The following is an 18,007-nucleotide window of genomic DNA, read 5'->3' as shown; positions in this document are numbered from 1 at the left end:
TCTTTGCCATCGAATGTGAATATGTCATAACCAATCTTTTCCCATGGTCTTTGAGGGTTATTTTGGTTGGCTCAATTGATAGGTGTTACATGTTTCGCACTTTGGAACATAGTCTTTAGTGTCACTGTTCTGTCCAGTAAACGGATTCTCTGGCACATCGAAGAGTGCTCTTGACGCCAGTGTGAGCAGCATGAAGTCGCTGATGAATGTCAAATCTCAGGGATTTTGGTATGACACAGCGATAGCCTTTGAAGACTATGCCATCCTGTGTTGTGAGTTCGTCATGAACTTTAAAGTATGCATGCGTTTCAGGCAGGCATTCATGTGTCGTTTCTGAACACCCCGTTGTGATTTGTTGTATGACCAGTTGTGGTGTGGAGTTGCTTGCAGTTGCGCATTGTATGGTAGTCAGTCCTTGCTTGGAGAGTGGGAGAAAGTCCACCATGTGCATGCATTCCACTGTAATTTCTGTCCAAGTTTTTGAGGTGTGTGTATGAGAGGGTGTCTGCTAGGTACATTTCTTTTCCTGGTTGATACTTTATTTCAACGTCATATTGGTTGAGCCGAATGAGCAGACGTTGTAACCATTTGGGTGCTGCAGATAACAGCTTGCATCATATAGCAACCAAAGGCTTATGGTCTGTCCATAGTCTGTGTTGTGTATCTGTAAAGCATGCACTCCCATATTCCGCCACCAGGGAGCGCATCCCCTGAAGTCCCAAGGGATCCCAGCATCCCTTGTGAGCACTGTATATAAGCCAGCCCCTAAGGCCTGTTCCTTACTCTGGAGTGTCTTAATAAAGACTGAGGTCACTGTTACTTTAACCTCCCTGTGTGCAGTCTCATCTGTGTTAGGAACACAATAACTGGCGACGAGTATACGAATCCAACACAAAGATGCAGCAAACTGTGGGCGTCGTGGAGAAGTTCTCAGAGGGTGAGGACTGGGAAGCCTATGTCGAATGGCTAGACCAGTACTTTGTAGCCAATGAGCTGGATGGAGAAGGAAGCGCTGCAAAAAGGAGAGTGGTCCTCCTCACGGTCTGCGGGGCACCGACCTACAGCCTCATGAAGAATCTTCTGGCTCTGGTGAAACCCACAGATAAGTCGTATGAGGAGCTGTGTACACTGGTTCGGGAGCATCTTAACCCGAGGGAGAGTGTGCTGATGGCGAGGTATCGGTTTTACACGTGCCAGCGATCTGAAGGTCAGCAAGTGGCGAGCTACGTCGCCGAGCTACCTGGAGCAAATGCTCAGAGACTTTTTTGTGCTGGGCATTGGCCACGAGACCATCCTACGGAAACTTTTGACTGTAGAGGCACCGACCCGCATTAAGGCCTTTGCAATAGCACAGGCGTTTATGTCCACCAGTGATAACACCAAACAAATCTCTCACCACATAAGTGCTAGCAATGTTCATAAAATAACTGGAACTGCGTTTGCGAGCAGAAATGTACAGGGCAGAAACCACGAGTCTGCAACTGTCAGCAGGCCTCAGGTGACCCAGATGACTCAGAGTCCGCAACAAAGGATGAATGCAAGGCAATTCACACCTTGTTGGTGTTGTGGAGGCTTCCATTCAGCCTATTCATGCCGCTTCAAAGGGTATGTTTGCAAGAGCTGTGAAACAATGGGGCACCTCCAACGAGCTTGCAAACGAGCTGCAAGCTCTGCAAAACCTGCTAACCACCACGTGGCAGAGGAAGATCGGTCCATGGTGGACCAAAGCAATTTCGAGCCTCAGAGAGAGGAGGCAGATGCTGAAGTACACGGGGTACACACATTTTCGATGAAATGTCCAGCTATAATGCTAAATGTAAAATTGAATGGCTTACTCGTAGCCATGGAACTTGACACTGGCGCTAGCCAATCCATCATGAGTAAAAAGATGTTTGAGAGACTGTGGTGCAACAAGGCACTCAGACCAGCCCTCAGCCCCATCCACACGAAACTGAGAACGTACACCAAAGAGCTCATCACTGTCCTGGGCAGCGCCATGGTCAAGGTCACCTACGAGGGCACAGTGCATGAACTGCCACTCTGGATTGTCCCAGGCGATGGCCCCACACTGCTTGGAAGGAGCTGGCTGGGCAAAATCCGCTGGAACTGGGATGACATCCGAGCGCTATCACATGTCGATGAGGCCTCATGTACCCAGGTTCTGAATAAATTTCCTTCCTTTTTGAGCCAGGCATTGGAAACTTTTCTGGGGCGAAGGTGCGGATCCACATGGTCCCAGAGGCATGACCTATTCACCACAAGGTGCGAGCGGAACCTCACATGATGAGAGAGTGGAAATCGAGCTGGACAGGCTGCAACGCGAGGGCATCATCTCCCCAGTGGATTTCAGCGAGTGGGCCAGCCCGATTATTCCAGTACTCATAAGTGATGACACGGTCAGGATTTGCGACGATTATAAAGTAACTATTAATCGTTTCTCGCTACAGGACCAATACCCGCTACCTAAGGCAGATGACCTATTTGCGATGCTGGCAGGAGGCAAGCTTGACCTGACTTCGGCCTACATGACGCAGGAGCTGGAGGAGTCTTCGAAGGTCCTTCAACACACACAAGGAACTGTTCATCTACAACAGATGCCCGTTTGGAATTCGGTCAGCTACAGCGATCTTCCAGAGAAACATGGATATCCTACTCAAGTCGGTTCCACGCACGATGGTTTTTCAGGACGACATATTGGTCACGGGTCAGGACACCGTCGAGCACCTACAAAACCTGGAGGAGGTCCTCCAGCGACTGGATCGCGTAGGGCTGTGGCTGAAGAGGTTGAAATGTGTTTTCATGGCAACAGAAGTAGAGTTTTTGGGGAGAAAGATCGCGGCGGACGGCATTCAGCCCACAAACGCCAAGACAGAGGCTATCAGGAACGTGCCCAGGCCACAGAACATCACTGAGCTGCGGTCATTCCTGGGACTCCTCAACTATTTTGGTAACTTCCTACCGGGGTTAAGCACCCTCTTAGAGCCCCTACATGTGTTATTGCGTAAAGGTGAGAACTGGGTATGGGGAAAAAAAACAATTGCTTTTGAAAAAGCCAGCAACATTTTATGCTCCAACAAGCTGCTTGTATTGTATAATCTGTGTAAAAGACTTGTGCTAGCATGTGATGCGTTGTCGTACGAAGTCGGGTGTGTATTACGACAAGCTAACGTTGCGGGGAAGTTGCAACCTGTCGCCTATGCCTCCAGGAGCTTGTCTAAGGCCGAGAGGGCCTACAGCATGATTGAGAAAGAGGCATTAGCGTGTGTGTTCGGGGTAAATAAAATGCATCAGTACCTGTTTGGCCTCAAATTTGAGCTGAAAACTGATCACAAGCCCTTCATATCTCTGTTCGCTGAAAACAAGGGGATAAATACAAATGCCTCAGCCCGCATACAAAGGTGGGCACTCGCGCTATTAGCGTATAACTATACCATCCGCCACAGGCCAGGCACCGAGAACTGTGCGGATGCTCTCAGTCGGCTACCATTGCCCACCACAGGGGTGGAAATGGCGCAGCCTGCAAACTTGTTGATGGTGGCGCAGCCCGCAGACTTGTTGATGGTCATGGAAGCATTTGAAAATGATAAATCACCTGTCACGGCCTGCCAGATTCAGACTTGGACCAGCCAAGATCCTCTGCTGTCCCTAGAAAAAACTGTATACTGCATGGGAGCTGGGCCAGCATCCCCATTGAAATGCAAGAGCTAATCAAGCTGTTCCAGCGGCAAAAGGACAAGTTGTCCATTCAGGCAGACTGCCTGTTGTGGGGTAACCGCGTAGTGCTACCCAAAAAGGGCAGGGAGACGTTCATCTTGGATCTCCACAGCACACACCCGGGTATAGTAATGATGAAAGCGATAGCCAGATCCCACATGTGGTGGCCCGGTATCGAATCTGACTTAGAGTCCTGTGTATGGCAATGCCGCGTGTGTGCTCAGTTGAGCAACGCGCCCAGAGAGGCAGCACTAAGTTTGTGGTCCTGGCCCTCCAGACCATGGTCGAGGATCCATGTTGACTATGAGGGCCCGTTTCTCGGTAAAATGTGCCTGGTGGTGGTGGATGCTTTTTCAAAATGGATTGAATGTGAAATAATGCCGGAAAGCACCGCAACTGCCACCATTGAAAGCCTGAGGGCCATGTTTGCCACCCACGGCCTGCCTGACATACAGGTCAGTGACAACGGGCCATGTTTCACCAGTGCCGAATTTAAAGAATTCATGACCCGCAATGGGATCAAACATGTCACCTCGGCCCCGTTTAAACCAGCCTCCAATGGGCAGGCAGAGCGGGCAGTGCAAACAATCAAACAGAGCCTTAAACGAGTCACAGAAGGCTCACTCCAAACCCACCTGTCCCGAGTACTACTCAGCTACCGCACGAGACTCCATTCGCTCACAGTGGTGTCCCCGGCTGAGCTACTCATGAAAAGGACACTTAAAACCAGACTCTCGCTGGTCCACCCCAACCTGCATGATCAGGTAGAGAGCAGGCGGCAGCAACAAAATGTAAACGATGGTTGCACCACTGTGTCACGGGAAATTGATCTGAATTACCCTGTGTATGGTGCTAAACTATGGACATGGTCCCAAGTGGATCGCGGGCACGGTGATAACTAAAGAAGGGAATAGGTTGTTTGTAGTCAAACTAGACAATGGACAAATTTGCAAAAAGCACCTGGACCAAAAGAGGCTGCGGTTCACAGACTGCCTGAACAACCCACAGCAGACACCACCTTTTTCGAGCCCACAATACACACCCAAAGGATCAATGACACCACCCCGGACCAGGAAATTGAACCCATCACGCCCAACAGCCCATCAAGGCCAGGTTCACCCAGCAGCCCTGCAGGGCCAACAATACACCAGCCCAGCGAGGGCATAGCCAACACACCAGAACAGACATTTGTACTGAGGCGGTCCACCAGGGAAAGAAAGGCTCCTGACCGCCTCACCTTGTAAATAGTTTTCATTTTGACTTTGGGGGGGAGTGATGTTGTGTGTCTGTAAAGCATGCACTTCCATATTCCGCCACCAGGGAGCGTATCCCCTGAAGTCCAAGAGATCCCAGCATCCCTTGGGAGCACTGTATATAAGCCGGCCCCTAAGGCCTGTTCCTCACTGGAGTGTCTTAATAAAGACTGAGGTCACTGTTACTTTAACCTCTATGTGTGCAGTCTCATCTGTGTTAGGAACACAATAGCGTGATCTTGCGACCGTATACATATTGATGGTTTCTTTCCATTCCGAAGACTTGAGTAAGCAGCTCCTTTTCGATTCGAGAGTATCGCATTTCTGCTAGAGTGAGCGCTCGGCTTGGGTCTGCAATTGGTTGTCCCTGTTTCAGTAGGACGAACCCAAGTCTAATAGTAAAATGTCGTGGCCATGTATTTGTAGAAATACTTCTTCAATCGAAACTCTGCAATAGCTTAGGCCACTTTAAGTTTACTTCACTAATGCCTCTAGATTATTTTACAAGCTTATGACCATTTATCACCCTTCACGGATCCACACGCGATGTGTAGGAAGCACGCTCTGCACTGCACTGCTTAATGTCAATTTCGATCAGCTCGTAAAAGTCTTACAGTTCCAATATTTCGGTCGTAGATGCGTTCGACGAAAGATCGGAAGTCTCCGCCTCTGATACCATCTTTTTATATAATCTCTGCTACAATGCTCCATCTCATGTTCAACAAGCTCCCCGCTGGAGTGGAACTAAACTATAGAACCAATGGGAACCTGTTCAATGTTCATCACCTCCAGGCTAGATCCAAGTTCGTCCCATCCTGTCATCGAACTACAGTACCGGATGACGCTTGCATCTGCGCACATTCAGAGGTTGAACTCCAAGTCATCGTCAACATCTTCACCAAGGTGTATGAAAGCATGGGCCTTACATTAAACATCTGTAAGACAAAGGTCCTCCACCAACCTGACCCCACCATACAGCACTGCCCCCCGTTCATCAAAATCCACGGTGCAGCCTTGGACAACGTGGACTATTTTCCATACCTTGGGAGCCTATTATCAGCAAGGGCAGACATCGTCGACGAGGTTCAACACCACCTCCAGTGCGCCAGTGCAGCCTTTGGTCATCTGAGGAAGAGAGTGTTCGAAGATCAGGCCCTCAAATCTGGCACCAAGCTTATGGACTAGAGCTGTAGTGATACTCACCCTCTTGTATGGCTCAGAGATGTGGACCATATATAGTAGACACCTCAAATCGCTGGAGAAATACCACTAACGGTGTCTCTGCATGATGCTGTTCTCGATCAGGCCAACATCCCTAGCATTGAAGCACTGACCACACTCGAACAGTCCCGTTGGGCAGGCCACATTGTTCGCTTACCTGACAAAAGACTCCCAAAGCAAGTGCACTACTCGGAACTTCTACAAAGCAAGCGAGCCCCAGGTGGGCAGAGGAAACGTTACAAGGACACCCTCAAACCCTCCTTGATAAAGTGCAACATTCCCACCGACACCTGGGAGTCCCTGGCCAAAGACCGCCCTAAGTGGAGGAAGAGCATCCGGGAGGGCACTGAGCACCTCGGGTCTCGTCGCCGAGAGCACGCAGAAACCAAGCACAGGCAGCGGAAGGAGTGTGCGGTAAACTAGACTCCCCACCCATCCTTTCCTCCAACAACTGTCTGTCCCACCTGTGACAGAGACTGTAATTCCCGTATTGGACTGTTCAGTCACCTGAGAACTCACTTTTAGAGTGGAAGCAAGTCTTCCTCGATATCAAGGGACTACCTATGATTGATTGATGGCCTGTCCGCCATTGTTCATTGTTCATAGGTTTATATGTAACCTTCAGGGCTGCTGACCGAGGGCCGTGTGGCTCTTTGTCGACCGGCGCGGACACGATTGGCCGAAATGGCCTCCTGCACTGTAAATTTCTATGTTTCTATCATTTATTATTGTGCTGTTAAGTGTTAAGCTTTATGTAATCTGCCTGTACTTTGAAGGCCACGAGACACAATTGCTGCTAGGAACATCCAAAGGTCATTGAGAGGCTAATAACTGCCTGTCTTTCTTTCACTTGTTATTAAGTGTGATGCCTGTGGTGTTACAGGCATGTCTTCACACTTTAATTTATCTACACCGAATGCTATTTTCTTCCAGTCTGACCCTCTCTACCCTCGAGTCCATGACTTAGTATTACTTTTACTTTTGAGGTTTTCAATTGTGAAATAATCTTTACAGTGCTAAGCTTCTTTAGGTATTACTTTTGTTATTCCTGCCATTATTTTATTAGATGCTGAATTTCCATCCAAGGAATTAATTAAATGCTTTAATCACACGGTTCAAAAGATAAGGGAAAATTTGCTATGTCCTAGTTTCAACTCTTCTCAGATTTAATAAATACTTTAAGAATGTGCATCAATTTGAATACTTACTTTCTTTATGCTTAGCTGGGTTTGGAATAGTACCACAGATAATAGTGCGTAATTCTAAATTCATTACATAAGCATTTGGAAATGAGCTGGGTTCTGCAGTGAAATGGTTTTCCTAAATTTGAACGGACAGGTTCTGCTGCTCAAAGTAAATCTAGGAAATCAAAGTGAAGTGATTCCTCTTTCAGGCTTAAGAATGACAATAGCATTTAGAATAACCCTGAGTCCGAGACATCCACGGTTCTGCTGATGTGCCCACAATGCTGATCATTTTAACCCCCGAGAAGGGGGTGGGTTTGAGTCAGGTGAAAATTTGTAAAAATGTGAAACCTGCCTCGAACCCACCCACTTCCGGTTTTAATGAGGGGGTGGGGCGGGCGCAGACAACCAATCCGCTCTCAGGAGGCGGGTCGATTGGTAACCGCTTTTACAGAGGCTACGTGCCTCCATCTTAAGAAGCTTTTTATTTTTGACCCATTTCGGCTGGGTTTCCGAGGCCTTGGGATACCCGCAGCTAAAAAGAAGTGAGAAGGGCCAGGAGGAGCAGAGTACTTTGCTGGCGGCCCAAAAAGCTAACCTGCTTCCCTCCACAGGTTTGGCCACCTCCCTGACTCCTCCAATCCTTCCCCGCCCCCCCACCGTGATCTCTCGTCCCGACCCTCCCCCAACCCCCTGACCACCATCTATCCCCCAACCACCACCCCTCCACCCCCAACCCCCTGACCACAATCTCTCCAACCCCCCACCACCCCACCCCAAACCCCTGACTACCACCTATCCCCTGACCCTCCCACCACCCCCCCACCCCAACCCCCTGACCACCATCTATCCCCCTGCCCCCCCCTGCGCGATCTCTCCCCCCGAACCCCCCCAACCCTCTGACCATCATCTTATTTCCCCAGGCAACGATCTCCCTGCCCCCCCCCCCTCACCCGAAACCTCCCTCCCCCTTGCCCCCTGAATGCGGTCTCCCCGGCTCCCTACATGTTCTCCTCTCCCTGATTGAGACCTTGTGCCACAGGCTAACCCGCCCAACAGGCAGGCAGCCTGTCAATCAGGCTGATTGTTGGGCAGGAAACCTGCAGAAAATAGGTAAAGGAAGTCCTGCAGTTAATACCTGCAGGATGTCCGGAAAACCCGTACTTCTGGGTTCCCCATCCAGGACTCCTCTCCCCACCACCCCCCCACCCCCCCCCATAAATATAGCTCCAATTGGATCAGTGGTGATCTGAGGAATGTATAGGCACCCCTCTCGAACGGAATATCTATAGGCAGTTCAAGCACTATTGTGCAAAGTTGCAACAGCATTGGAACGAACACTTTATGTATGACTGTTCATCAGAACTGGCAGTCAGACTGGATATCCTGCTGTAAAACAGCTTGTGACCAACAAAAAGAGCTAGATAAATCTATGATGGGGTAAATTGGTGGCAGATGAAATTCAAGACAGATTAAATGCAAGGTGCTAAATGTTGGGCATGGCTGTCAACGCAGGGGGCCAGAGATGGATTGGCTGAAGTGTTCGTCAGTGAACTCTGGCTGCGGGCAGGTGTCGGAGCCCTCCTGCAACCTCGCTATCTTCTGTAACCAGTGTGGTCTCACTCATCCTGCCGCAGGCCCTGCTTCACTTGTGGCTCCGTGTGCTGTCCCCATTGGAGATAGACAGTATACAGAAAAACATTATTATGGAGCGGAACACTTGTTCTGAGCTGTAGGCCACCAGACCCGCTTAGGCATCAGAATTAATGCCCGAGTACTCCAATGGTTTGCTTGGTGAGGGCTCTAGTTGAGCCATGGATGTGATCGTAATGCAATTCGCCATTGACCGTGGGTCCTTGTGAGCGGTCATGAGCAGTCATCCCCAATCTGACTGACAGTTCTGATGAATTTTTTTTTTCAAAAATATACTTTATTCATATAAAATTTTCACAATACTTTGGAAAATAGTTCAGTACCTGGCGGTCAGCAATTCCATACAATTCGTTTGGATGCTGACAGCAGTTCCATACAATGCATTAGCGTGTATTTCATTTCAAGGTACAGTTTAGTACAATCCATAAATCACGTTACATGTAATACTGTGCAAATAAGGGTATTATATGGAGCAGATGAGAATAGGTTTACATTACATTCCAGGATACATTTCAATACCGATCACGAATCACGTTACATGTAGCACTATGCAGATGAAAGCAGTACACGGAACGGATGGGGATACATTTACATTTCTTTACAAGTTACTAAACAGTGCAGAGACTTTCATTATACATGGCACAACACAGGTGTTTTTCAGTACATGGTGCTCTATGTATACAGGCAGATTAACAAGTACAGCCCGAGGGAGGTCTGATTCCATCTCCTGGGTTTATCATGACTCTTCCCCATCGTGTCTTTGCGGCGACTGCACCAATCTTTAGTGCGTCCCTCAGCACGTACTCCTGGACCTTGGATTGCGCCAGTCTGTAACACTCGGCCGTGGATATCTCCTTGCTCTGGAAGATCAGCAAGTTTCGGGAAGACCAAAGTGTGTCTTTCACCGAGTTGATGGCTCTCCAGCAGCAGATGATGTCTGTCTCGGTGTGCGTCCCTGGGAACAGTCCGCAGAGCACAGAATCCTGTGTTACGGAGTTGCTTGGGATGAACCTCGACAGCAACCACTGCATCTCCTTCCAGACCTGCCTTGCAAAGGGACAATCCCGAAGGAGATGGATGACAGTCTCGTCCGCACCACAGCCGACTCGGGGGAAGAGTGCCGTGTCTCTGAAATCCTGGCTGTGCATGAAGGATCTGACGGGTATGGCCCTTCTCACCGCCAACCAAGCTACGTCTTGGTGCTTATGTGAAAGCTCTGGCGATGAGACATTCTGCCAAACGAGTTCGACAGTCTGCTCGGGGAACCGTCCGACAGGATCCATCATCTCCTCCTTTTGTAGGGCGTCCAGGACCTTGCGTGCCGACCACTGCTTTATGGCCTTGTGATCAAAGGTGTTTTTCTTGAAAAACTTTTTCACGAAGGACAGGTGGTGAGGCATGGTCCAGCTGGTTGGAGCGTTCCGCGGCAGCCTGGCCAGACCCATCCTTCACAACACAGGGAACAGATAGAATCTCAGCACGTACTGACACTTGGTGTTTGTGTACGAAGGGTCTATGCACAGCTTGATGCAGCTGCACACAAAGGTAGCCATCAGGATGAGGGCTACGTTCGGAACGTCCTTTCCCCCCTTGTCCAGAGATTTGTATGTCGTGTCACTGCAGACACGGTCCATTTTCGATCTCCAGATGAAGTGGAAGACGGCTCGGGTGACTGCCACGGCACAGGAGTGGGGTATGGGCCATACCTGCACCAACTACAACAACACCGAGAGCACCTCACTCCTGATGACCAGGTTCTTTCCTGCAATGGAGAGTGAGTGCAACTTCCACCATCCCAGTTTATGTTTGGCTTTAGTGATATGCTCCTTCCAGTTTTTGGCGCACGCCCCGTCCGCTCTGAACCATATTCCCAACACCTTCAGGTAATCTGACTTAACGGTGAAGGGAATAAAAGATCGGTCAGCCCAGCTTCCAAAGAACATGGCCTCGTTTTTGCTACGATTAACCTTCGCTCCCGAGGCCAGTTCAAACTGGTCGCAGATTGTGAGCAATCCGCGGACCGACTGCGGATCCGAGCAAAAGACGACGCCGTCGTCCATGTACAGGGAGGTCTTGACCTGAGCGCCTCCGCTGCCTGGGATTGTCACCCCCCCCTAATGCCCGCATCCTTCCTGATGGACTCGGCAAAGGGCTCAATACAGCACACAAACATGACAGAGGACAACCTTGCCTGACTCCAGACCTGATCGGAAAGCTTTCAGTTTCCCACCCGTTGATTAGAACTGTGCTACTGATGTCTGTGTAGAGCAGTTGGATCCAATTGCGGATACCCTCCCCAAACCCCATCTTGGAGAGCACGTCCATCAGGTACGTGTGTGAAATCCTGTCAAAGGCCTTCTCCTGGTCCAAGCTGATTAAACAGGTGTCCACCCTCCTGTCCTGCACGTAGGCGATCGTATACCTGAGTAGCGCGAGGCTATCAGAGATCTTCCTGCCGGGGACAGCGCAGGTCTGGTCCGGGTGGATCACCAGCTCCAGAGCAGACTTGACCCTGTTTGCGATGACCTTCGACAGAATCTTGTAGTCCACATTGAGCGGCAGAATGGGCCGGCAGTTTTTGATTTCCTCCCTCTCCCCCTTCTGCTTGTAGATGAGGGTGATGATGCCTTTCGTCATTGATTCTGACATGCTGCCGGCCAGAAGCATACCTCCGTACACTTCCAGCAGGCCTGGGCCTATCCAGTCCCACAGAGCCGAACACAACTCGACCGGTAAGCCGTCGCTTCCGGGAGTTTTACTCGTCGCGAGGGACCGGACGGCCTTTGTCATCTCGTCCAGTGTTAGCGGGTGGTCCAGACACTCCAGCTCGCTGTTGCCTAAGACCTCCGAGATAGATGACAGGAAAGACTGGGTGAATGGTCACACTTAAAGTATAAAGTGCGAGGCACAGAGTTGTGGGCGGGATGGGGTGGGTGGGGGGCGGGGGGGGGGGCAGCGGTGAAAGATTACTGCAATATAAAAGTGTCATGGTGGCTGTCCGGAAAGTGGACACAGACCTCCATCATGTACTACTAATCACACACCGGTTGCACATTAATGGAGTGATTTATGAAAAAAATTGAGCTCATCTGAAGGAGCCCGTAGTCGGGCGGTGTGGGGGCAAGTCAATGAGATCCGGCCTTCGGGGAAACCTCAAAGCCCTGTCCTGCTGTTTCTAATTGTCCGTGGGAAAAGAGATGAAAGGGTGCTTCAGTAAACTTGCTTGAAGCAAGTGTGAATTATAGACTGACTGACGGCACTGATGCCCCAGTGCATCCTAGAAGGAGCTGGAGGCAAAGGACTTCAGGGTTGTAGTGGCCTTGACTGCAACAGACAATGCTGTGCTAGCGTAGCAGTGGGTTTCAGCTTTTACTGCAGGAGGCGACACAACTCTGTGATAACCTCCCTGGGGAAGTGCCGCTTCCTTGTGCACTGCTCCCCAGATCAGTGCAGGAATGTTGTCCTGGGCTCATACAACTTGCAGGGGGCAGGGGAGGGTTGGGAGGGGCGGGGTGGGGTGGGGGGGTGAAGCAGGGGATGGACAGTTGCAGTGCTGTCGTTGCAGAATTAATTGGAGAGCTGTTTCAAAGAGCCGGCATTGACACGCTGAGTCAAATAGCCTCCTTCTGTGCTGTATCGTTCTATAATTCTGTTGCTGCTGTTACTCTTCTTCCTTTAGCCAGAGTGCCATTGCCAGCAGGGTTCCCTCTGGAAAAAGTGGGGCAGAAATTGCCCTCCGCCGGAAACGGGTCGCACTGACCGTTTTAGTTGTGTTCTGGCTGTCGCAATGGAAGCAGCGGCCCATCCGTCGAAATTCAGCTCCTCTTTCTTTTTGAGCGGGGCGGAAGTCGGTCATAATGGGGGCGGAAGTAGGGGGCGAGACGGAGTGACCGTCACTAGTGGGGCGGAAGTGGGGGTGGGAAGAAATGACCATCGCTGTCAGTCATCAGCGCCGGGATCAGTTAAAGAGGAGAGCCGCTGCGGTTATTTTAGTTACATCCACTGGGCCACCAGGGAGGGGGTGCCAGGCTGCCTGCTAACGGCCCAGCCGAACCCGGGGGTATAATTATCGGGCCGATCTGGCAGTCGGCTGACAATAAAAAAGACAATGACGTTGCCGGCAGTGCCACCTCCCCTTAAAGGGCGGCCGTGCTGCCGACCAAAAAGCTGTCGGGGGCACCGAACGGCGGACAGAAGACCTTTGGAGGTGAATTTCACTTCCGGGGCGGGACATCGGTGGTGCGCGCTTTGATGACGCACTTAGGCGGCTTCGGCAGCAGCGGGGCAGAAGTGGGGCGAACGGGGCGGATATGGTCACCACCAGAAAAACGCTTGAGGGCAGTTGCGTGAGCGACGGACATCCCGCGAAAAATCAGTGGCCATTCCCCACGAGCTCTGGCTGCTGCGTCTCGATGGCCAGCGGCCTTAACGAAAAGGGCAATTTCGGCTCCAGTGTGTTTCCAGAAACCCCTTAAGATTTCAGAAAGTTGTACAGATACAGGAAGCACTTGAAAATCATCTACTTAGCCAGAAATCACTATAAACTATCAAGGCAATGACTCCCGAACTGTTGCAGCGTTTTAAGTGAGAATAGGTGAGAGTCTTTTTAAATCGCGCTGTAACAGCTGGCTCTCTCGACCTCGGCTGCCCATGGTTTGTGGCTGGGTTGAAGAAGTAGCCATGACAGTGCTGATTGAAATGAAAATTGTAGTGGGGGGTGCAAGTCCTGATAACGTCAGTTGACCCCTAATTAATATATATTTACAGGACTCCCACCTGTTTCCAGTGGGAGCACCGGACACCTAAATCGAATTTCGTCTGAAAACTGGAGTAGGCAGACTGTCAATGCTAAGTTGGTATTACTTTCCTGATTTTTGTCCCACCACTGCCTTGAATTTAGATGTAAACAAGACACATATCAGCCCGTTGGAGTCAAATATTAGGGGTGTAACATGCCCTGGTCAACTTTCCTCTCTCAATCATTATAACAAAAAAATAATAGGTTACCTAGTCATTTGTTTATTCCCTTGCTGTGTGAAAATTGGTGGCTGCATTTGCCTGTATAATAACACCATGACACTTCAGTAAGTAATGCATTAGCTGTGAAGCACTGTGGGATGTTTCTAGAATGTGATAATGTGTGTACTGATGCTTAAAATCAGTGTGTTTGAAATCTTGAGCGAATATCAGAGTTTAATGATTAGCTCTGCATTTAGAGTACCAGACAAAGAAATTTCACAGGAACACATTGGTGCATTCATTAATAATATCACACAGCACATTGGAACCTGAAACACATAGCAGGTCAGGCAGCATCAGTGGAGAGGGAAATAGAGTTAATGTTTCAAGTCGATGACTGAAAGAAGTTAGAGATTTAACAGTTTATAAGCAAGTGCTGAGCCAGGGAAAAAGGGCTGTAGGTGAAGGAAAGCACAAAAAGAAAGCAGGTGGAGGGCAGGATCATTAATCCCCCCTCGATAATGTATGTGCTGCTTCTTTAATACGCTCATCAAGGATAATAATCAGCCCTTTTTTTCTTTTCCGGTGTAAACAGTAAGCGTTAATTAAAGCTTTACCTCTGCTGTGAATAGCATGTTAATTTCCTTAATAATGCTGTTCAGAGCACTTGACATGCTGATGAGGTGTAAGTAGAAGGCAGTCCAGGCTGCCTGCAAACAATTGCTTTATCAGAGCTGCTGGCTGAATCACATTTACAGCAATAAACTCATCAGTCAGAATATCATCGGGTAATGGGTTGTAGCGTCAAGAGCTTGACATTTGCAGTTGTTATGGTGACTGGTAAAATAGATAAGAGCTGGATCATCGTCATTTTCTATAAATATGCAAACAGGATGTTTGATTAGTGTGCCTTATAGAATCATAGAAATTTACAGCACGGAAGGAATCCATTTCGGCCCATCGTGTCCACGTTGGCCGACAACGAGCTATCCAGCCTAATCCCATTTTCCAGCTCTTGGTCCATAGCCATGTAGGTTACGACATTTCAAGTGCACACCCAGGTACCTTTTAAATGTAGGTTTTAGAATCATGAAAATTCATAATTTATCCACAATTTAAAATGTCGAGTGTGCTTGGCTGTTTTTTTAAGTAGTGGCTTTCACTTGGCACTGGTCACACTGAGTCAGAAAGATGTGGTAAAAGTTTGTAAGAGTTGGTTGTATAGTGGTAGTGTTTATGATTGGTCCCTGGACATGTGTCAGCCTTGGCTTAGTGGTAACACTCTCACCTCTGAGTCAGACAGTCATTGGTTTAAGTACTCCAAAAACTCAAGAGCATGTAATCTTAGCTTGACACTTTAGTGCAGTACTGAGGGTGTGATGTCTTTTGGTTGAGACTATTCGTAGAAGAACAGGGCAGTTCTCCCAGTGTCCTGCCCAATATTTATGCCTGAATCAACACAACCAGAAACAGATTATCTGGTCATTTATCTCATTGCTGATTATGGACCCTTTCACAGTGCAAATTGGCTGCTGTGTTTCTAACATTACAACAGTAACAACACTTCAAGAGTCCTTCATTGGCTGTGAAGTACGTTGGAACGTCCTGAAGTTGTGAAAGGCATTGAATAAACGCAATTTCTTTTTTCTCTTCTTCAATTGACAAAATACTATCGGTCTACAGATATATAAATGGTTTTATTTAGACAATCAGGATTTTCTGGGATAATTTGAGAACTGAAGGGTCTTTGCCTATAGTGCGGGACAGCAACAAGGTTAAAAGAGTAGGAGTATTGCTGCCCTGTACACTGCTTTCACCTTCAAATCAACAGATTCTACAGAAAGGCTAATGGGAGTCTTGGAAGTACCAAGCAGGCTGGACTCTCTCCTTTGTGTTCCATGGAACCCACCCCAGTCAGCAATGTCCGAACACATTCTTGCACAGGGAAGGGCAGGCTGATCCCAGAGGGAAAATGGAAGTGCCTCACCACCCTCTCCCAGATTTACAAGAACAGGGACTCAATCTATCAATGATTCCCAGAGAAAGCAGATGGTCCCTGTGCACCTTGTCCCGGCTGGCCTTGGGTAGCTGCCTAAATACCGAAGTGTAAAATGGCGAGTCAAATTGCACAACGTCACTTAAAATGTAACCTCCTGCCAATGAAAAAATTGTACCACAACTACACCAGTCCAGAAATCCTCTCTCAACAATTTACAACATGGTGAGATAAATTGAAAAGTGGTGATTCGTTGTTCAGTTCCTCGCCTCTTCCTCTCCCTCCCCCACCTCAACAAACAGATGTGATGGAGATGGTGTCATCGTGGAAACGGGAGTTTGTTTTGAAAGATATTTATTTTAAATAAAAACACAATGTTATACCTAGCTTTTATTTGTTATGTTGTAAAACGTGACCCAGAACATTGTTGGGTGCTCATAGCACCAACCCGCCTGCATTTGCTACTGTACCAATGTGGGGCTACCTTATAATAGTGTTTTAGGTAAGATGAAAATTCTGTCAGTGTTGATTCTGGCATCAACCCTTGCCTTGCACCTGAACTTGGTATAAATAGTCCTTGCTGCATGCACTCTGAAAATCTCAGCCACGGCTTTTAAGCCAACAAGGCAGAACGCTGAATAAGATAAGAGAAAGCGAGGGAATGCAGTGATACCATTGCACAATCCATAGATCCAGTAAAAATGCTGCACTAACATGATCGACCCATGTCCCATCAAGTGCAATTTATAGGAGAACTATTGAGAATGGATCTCAAGCAAGAAACAGCTCAGAACTGTGACCCCCTCAACCAAATTTTAATAAATAATGCTGTAATATAATAAACTGCAGCAAAGACCACATAACCCTGATAGATAAAGGAGGAACGTGTTAAAAAATAGGCTTGCTATGTGCTACTATGGTGTTTTTTTTGGTTTTTATAATCATGCAATATTTCCCACACTCGTTTGATAGGCAGTTGGTGAACACAGCTAAACAAGGACAGGGTTTCTTCAAGCGGTTGAGGAGAGAGGAGAAGGAGAAAGAAAGTGTGCTGTTGATGGAGCAGAAGAAACTGATGGAGAAACGCAGAACAGCATGGCAACCTCCCAAGTTCTCTTCAGACGAGGAATCTGAGGAGGAACAGCATGAAGTGAAAAGGTAAGTGGTTCTTTGATATTACTGGAGGTGTACAATGCTGATTTAATATGCTATATATTTCACTGTTGTGTATGTCCAACCTTCACCATTTTATTTTTTTATCAGGAATAGTCAATGGGATCTGACAGCAGGGAAATTAGCTTCAACGCTAATCTTTATTTACAGTAATAGAAGTAAGATGGTTTCTCCAGTTTCTATCTGATCTCCCCTCATGAACTCTGTTGGAAATAACCTCTTTACAACTATCTCCAGTCACTTTAAATAATCAGGTTCGAGTGGAAACCAATATGGTGGGTGTATTGTGTTTAATCGGAGTTTAAGACAGAATATAACACATTAGTTATACAGCAAAAACATACGACCGTGACAAGTAGTTGATACCGATCCAATCGGACAAATGGCTGGCGCGCGTGAGCAATTCTCTGGCTTTCATCTAGTCTCTTTCTCTCTCTCTCTCTCTCTCTTCGGTCTGGGAGGTCACTTTTATTCTATTTTTAGTGGTGGGCCTGAACCGGGGTATTGACAAGACCTTTTGACCTATAGAGGTTATCCTAAAAACTTGCTATCCAATGCTGTATCGAGTACTTTGTCTTAATTCTTGTGTCAAAGCCCGCCCTAAAGATGTCTCACAATTTTGGCCACATGTCCTTTTGTTTATACTTTCCCGAAGATGCTTTCCTGTGGAATTTGTTTCATCTCTCTCTGTCCCTATTCTATCAGGTACAATTAGTATAAGGACTAGTCCTCTACCCTTCGAACTATGAGGCCCAAAGCAGAGCTTTTCTCACTCTGACTGGTCGTTACCTTCTTTACTATGTAGTAAACATCCACGTGTTTGACTAACTCCAACCAACTTCCTTCCATTATCT

The 18,007-nt window shown here is 48.2% G+C and overlaps 1 protein-coding gene across 1 annotated transcript in view; it reads left to right on the top strand.

Moving 5' to 3' along the window:
* The window catches only part of LOC139268885 (coiled-coil domain-containing protein 60-like), a 210,121-nt gene that overhangs the window by 108,237 nt on the left and 83,877 nt on the right, over positions 1 to 18,007 (top strand). Inside the window, exon 5 of the mRNA XM_070887687.1 lies at positions 16,953 to 17,138. Coding sequence (XP_070743788.1) covers positions 16,953 to 17,138 — 186 coding nt within the window. The remainder of the gene's footprint in view (positions 1 to 16,952; positions 17,139 to 18,007) is intronic.

Source organism: Pristiophorus japonicus, chromosome 8 (genome assembly GCF_044704955.1).
Source record: "Pristiophorus japonicus isolate sPriJap1 chromosome 8, sPriJap1.hap1, whole genome shotgun sequence".
In the NCBI taxonomy this organism is placed as follows: Eukaryota; Metazoa; Chordata; class Chondrichthyes; family Pristiophoridae; genus Pristiophorus; species Pristiophorus japonicus.
The sequence above is the reverse complement of the archived record's forward strand: the minus strand, read 5'-3'. Positions and strand labels throughout refer to the sequence as shown.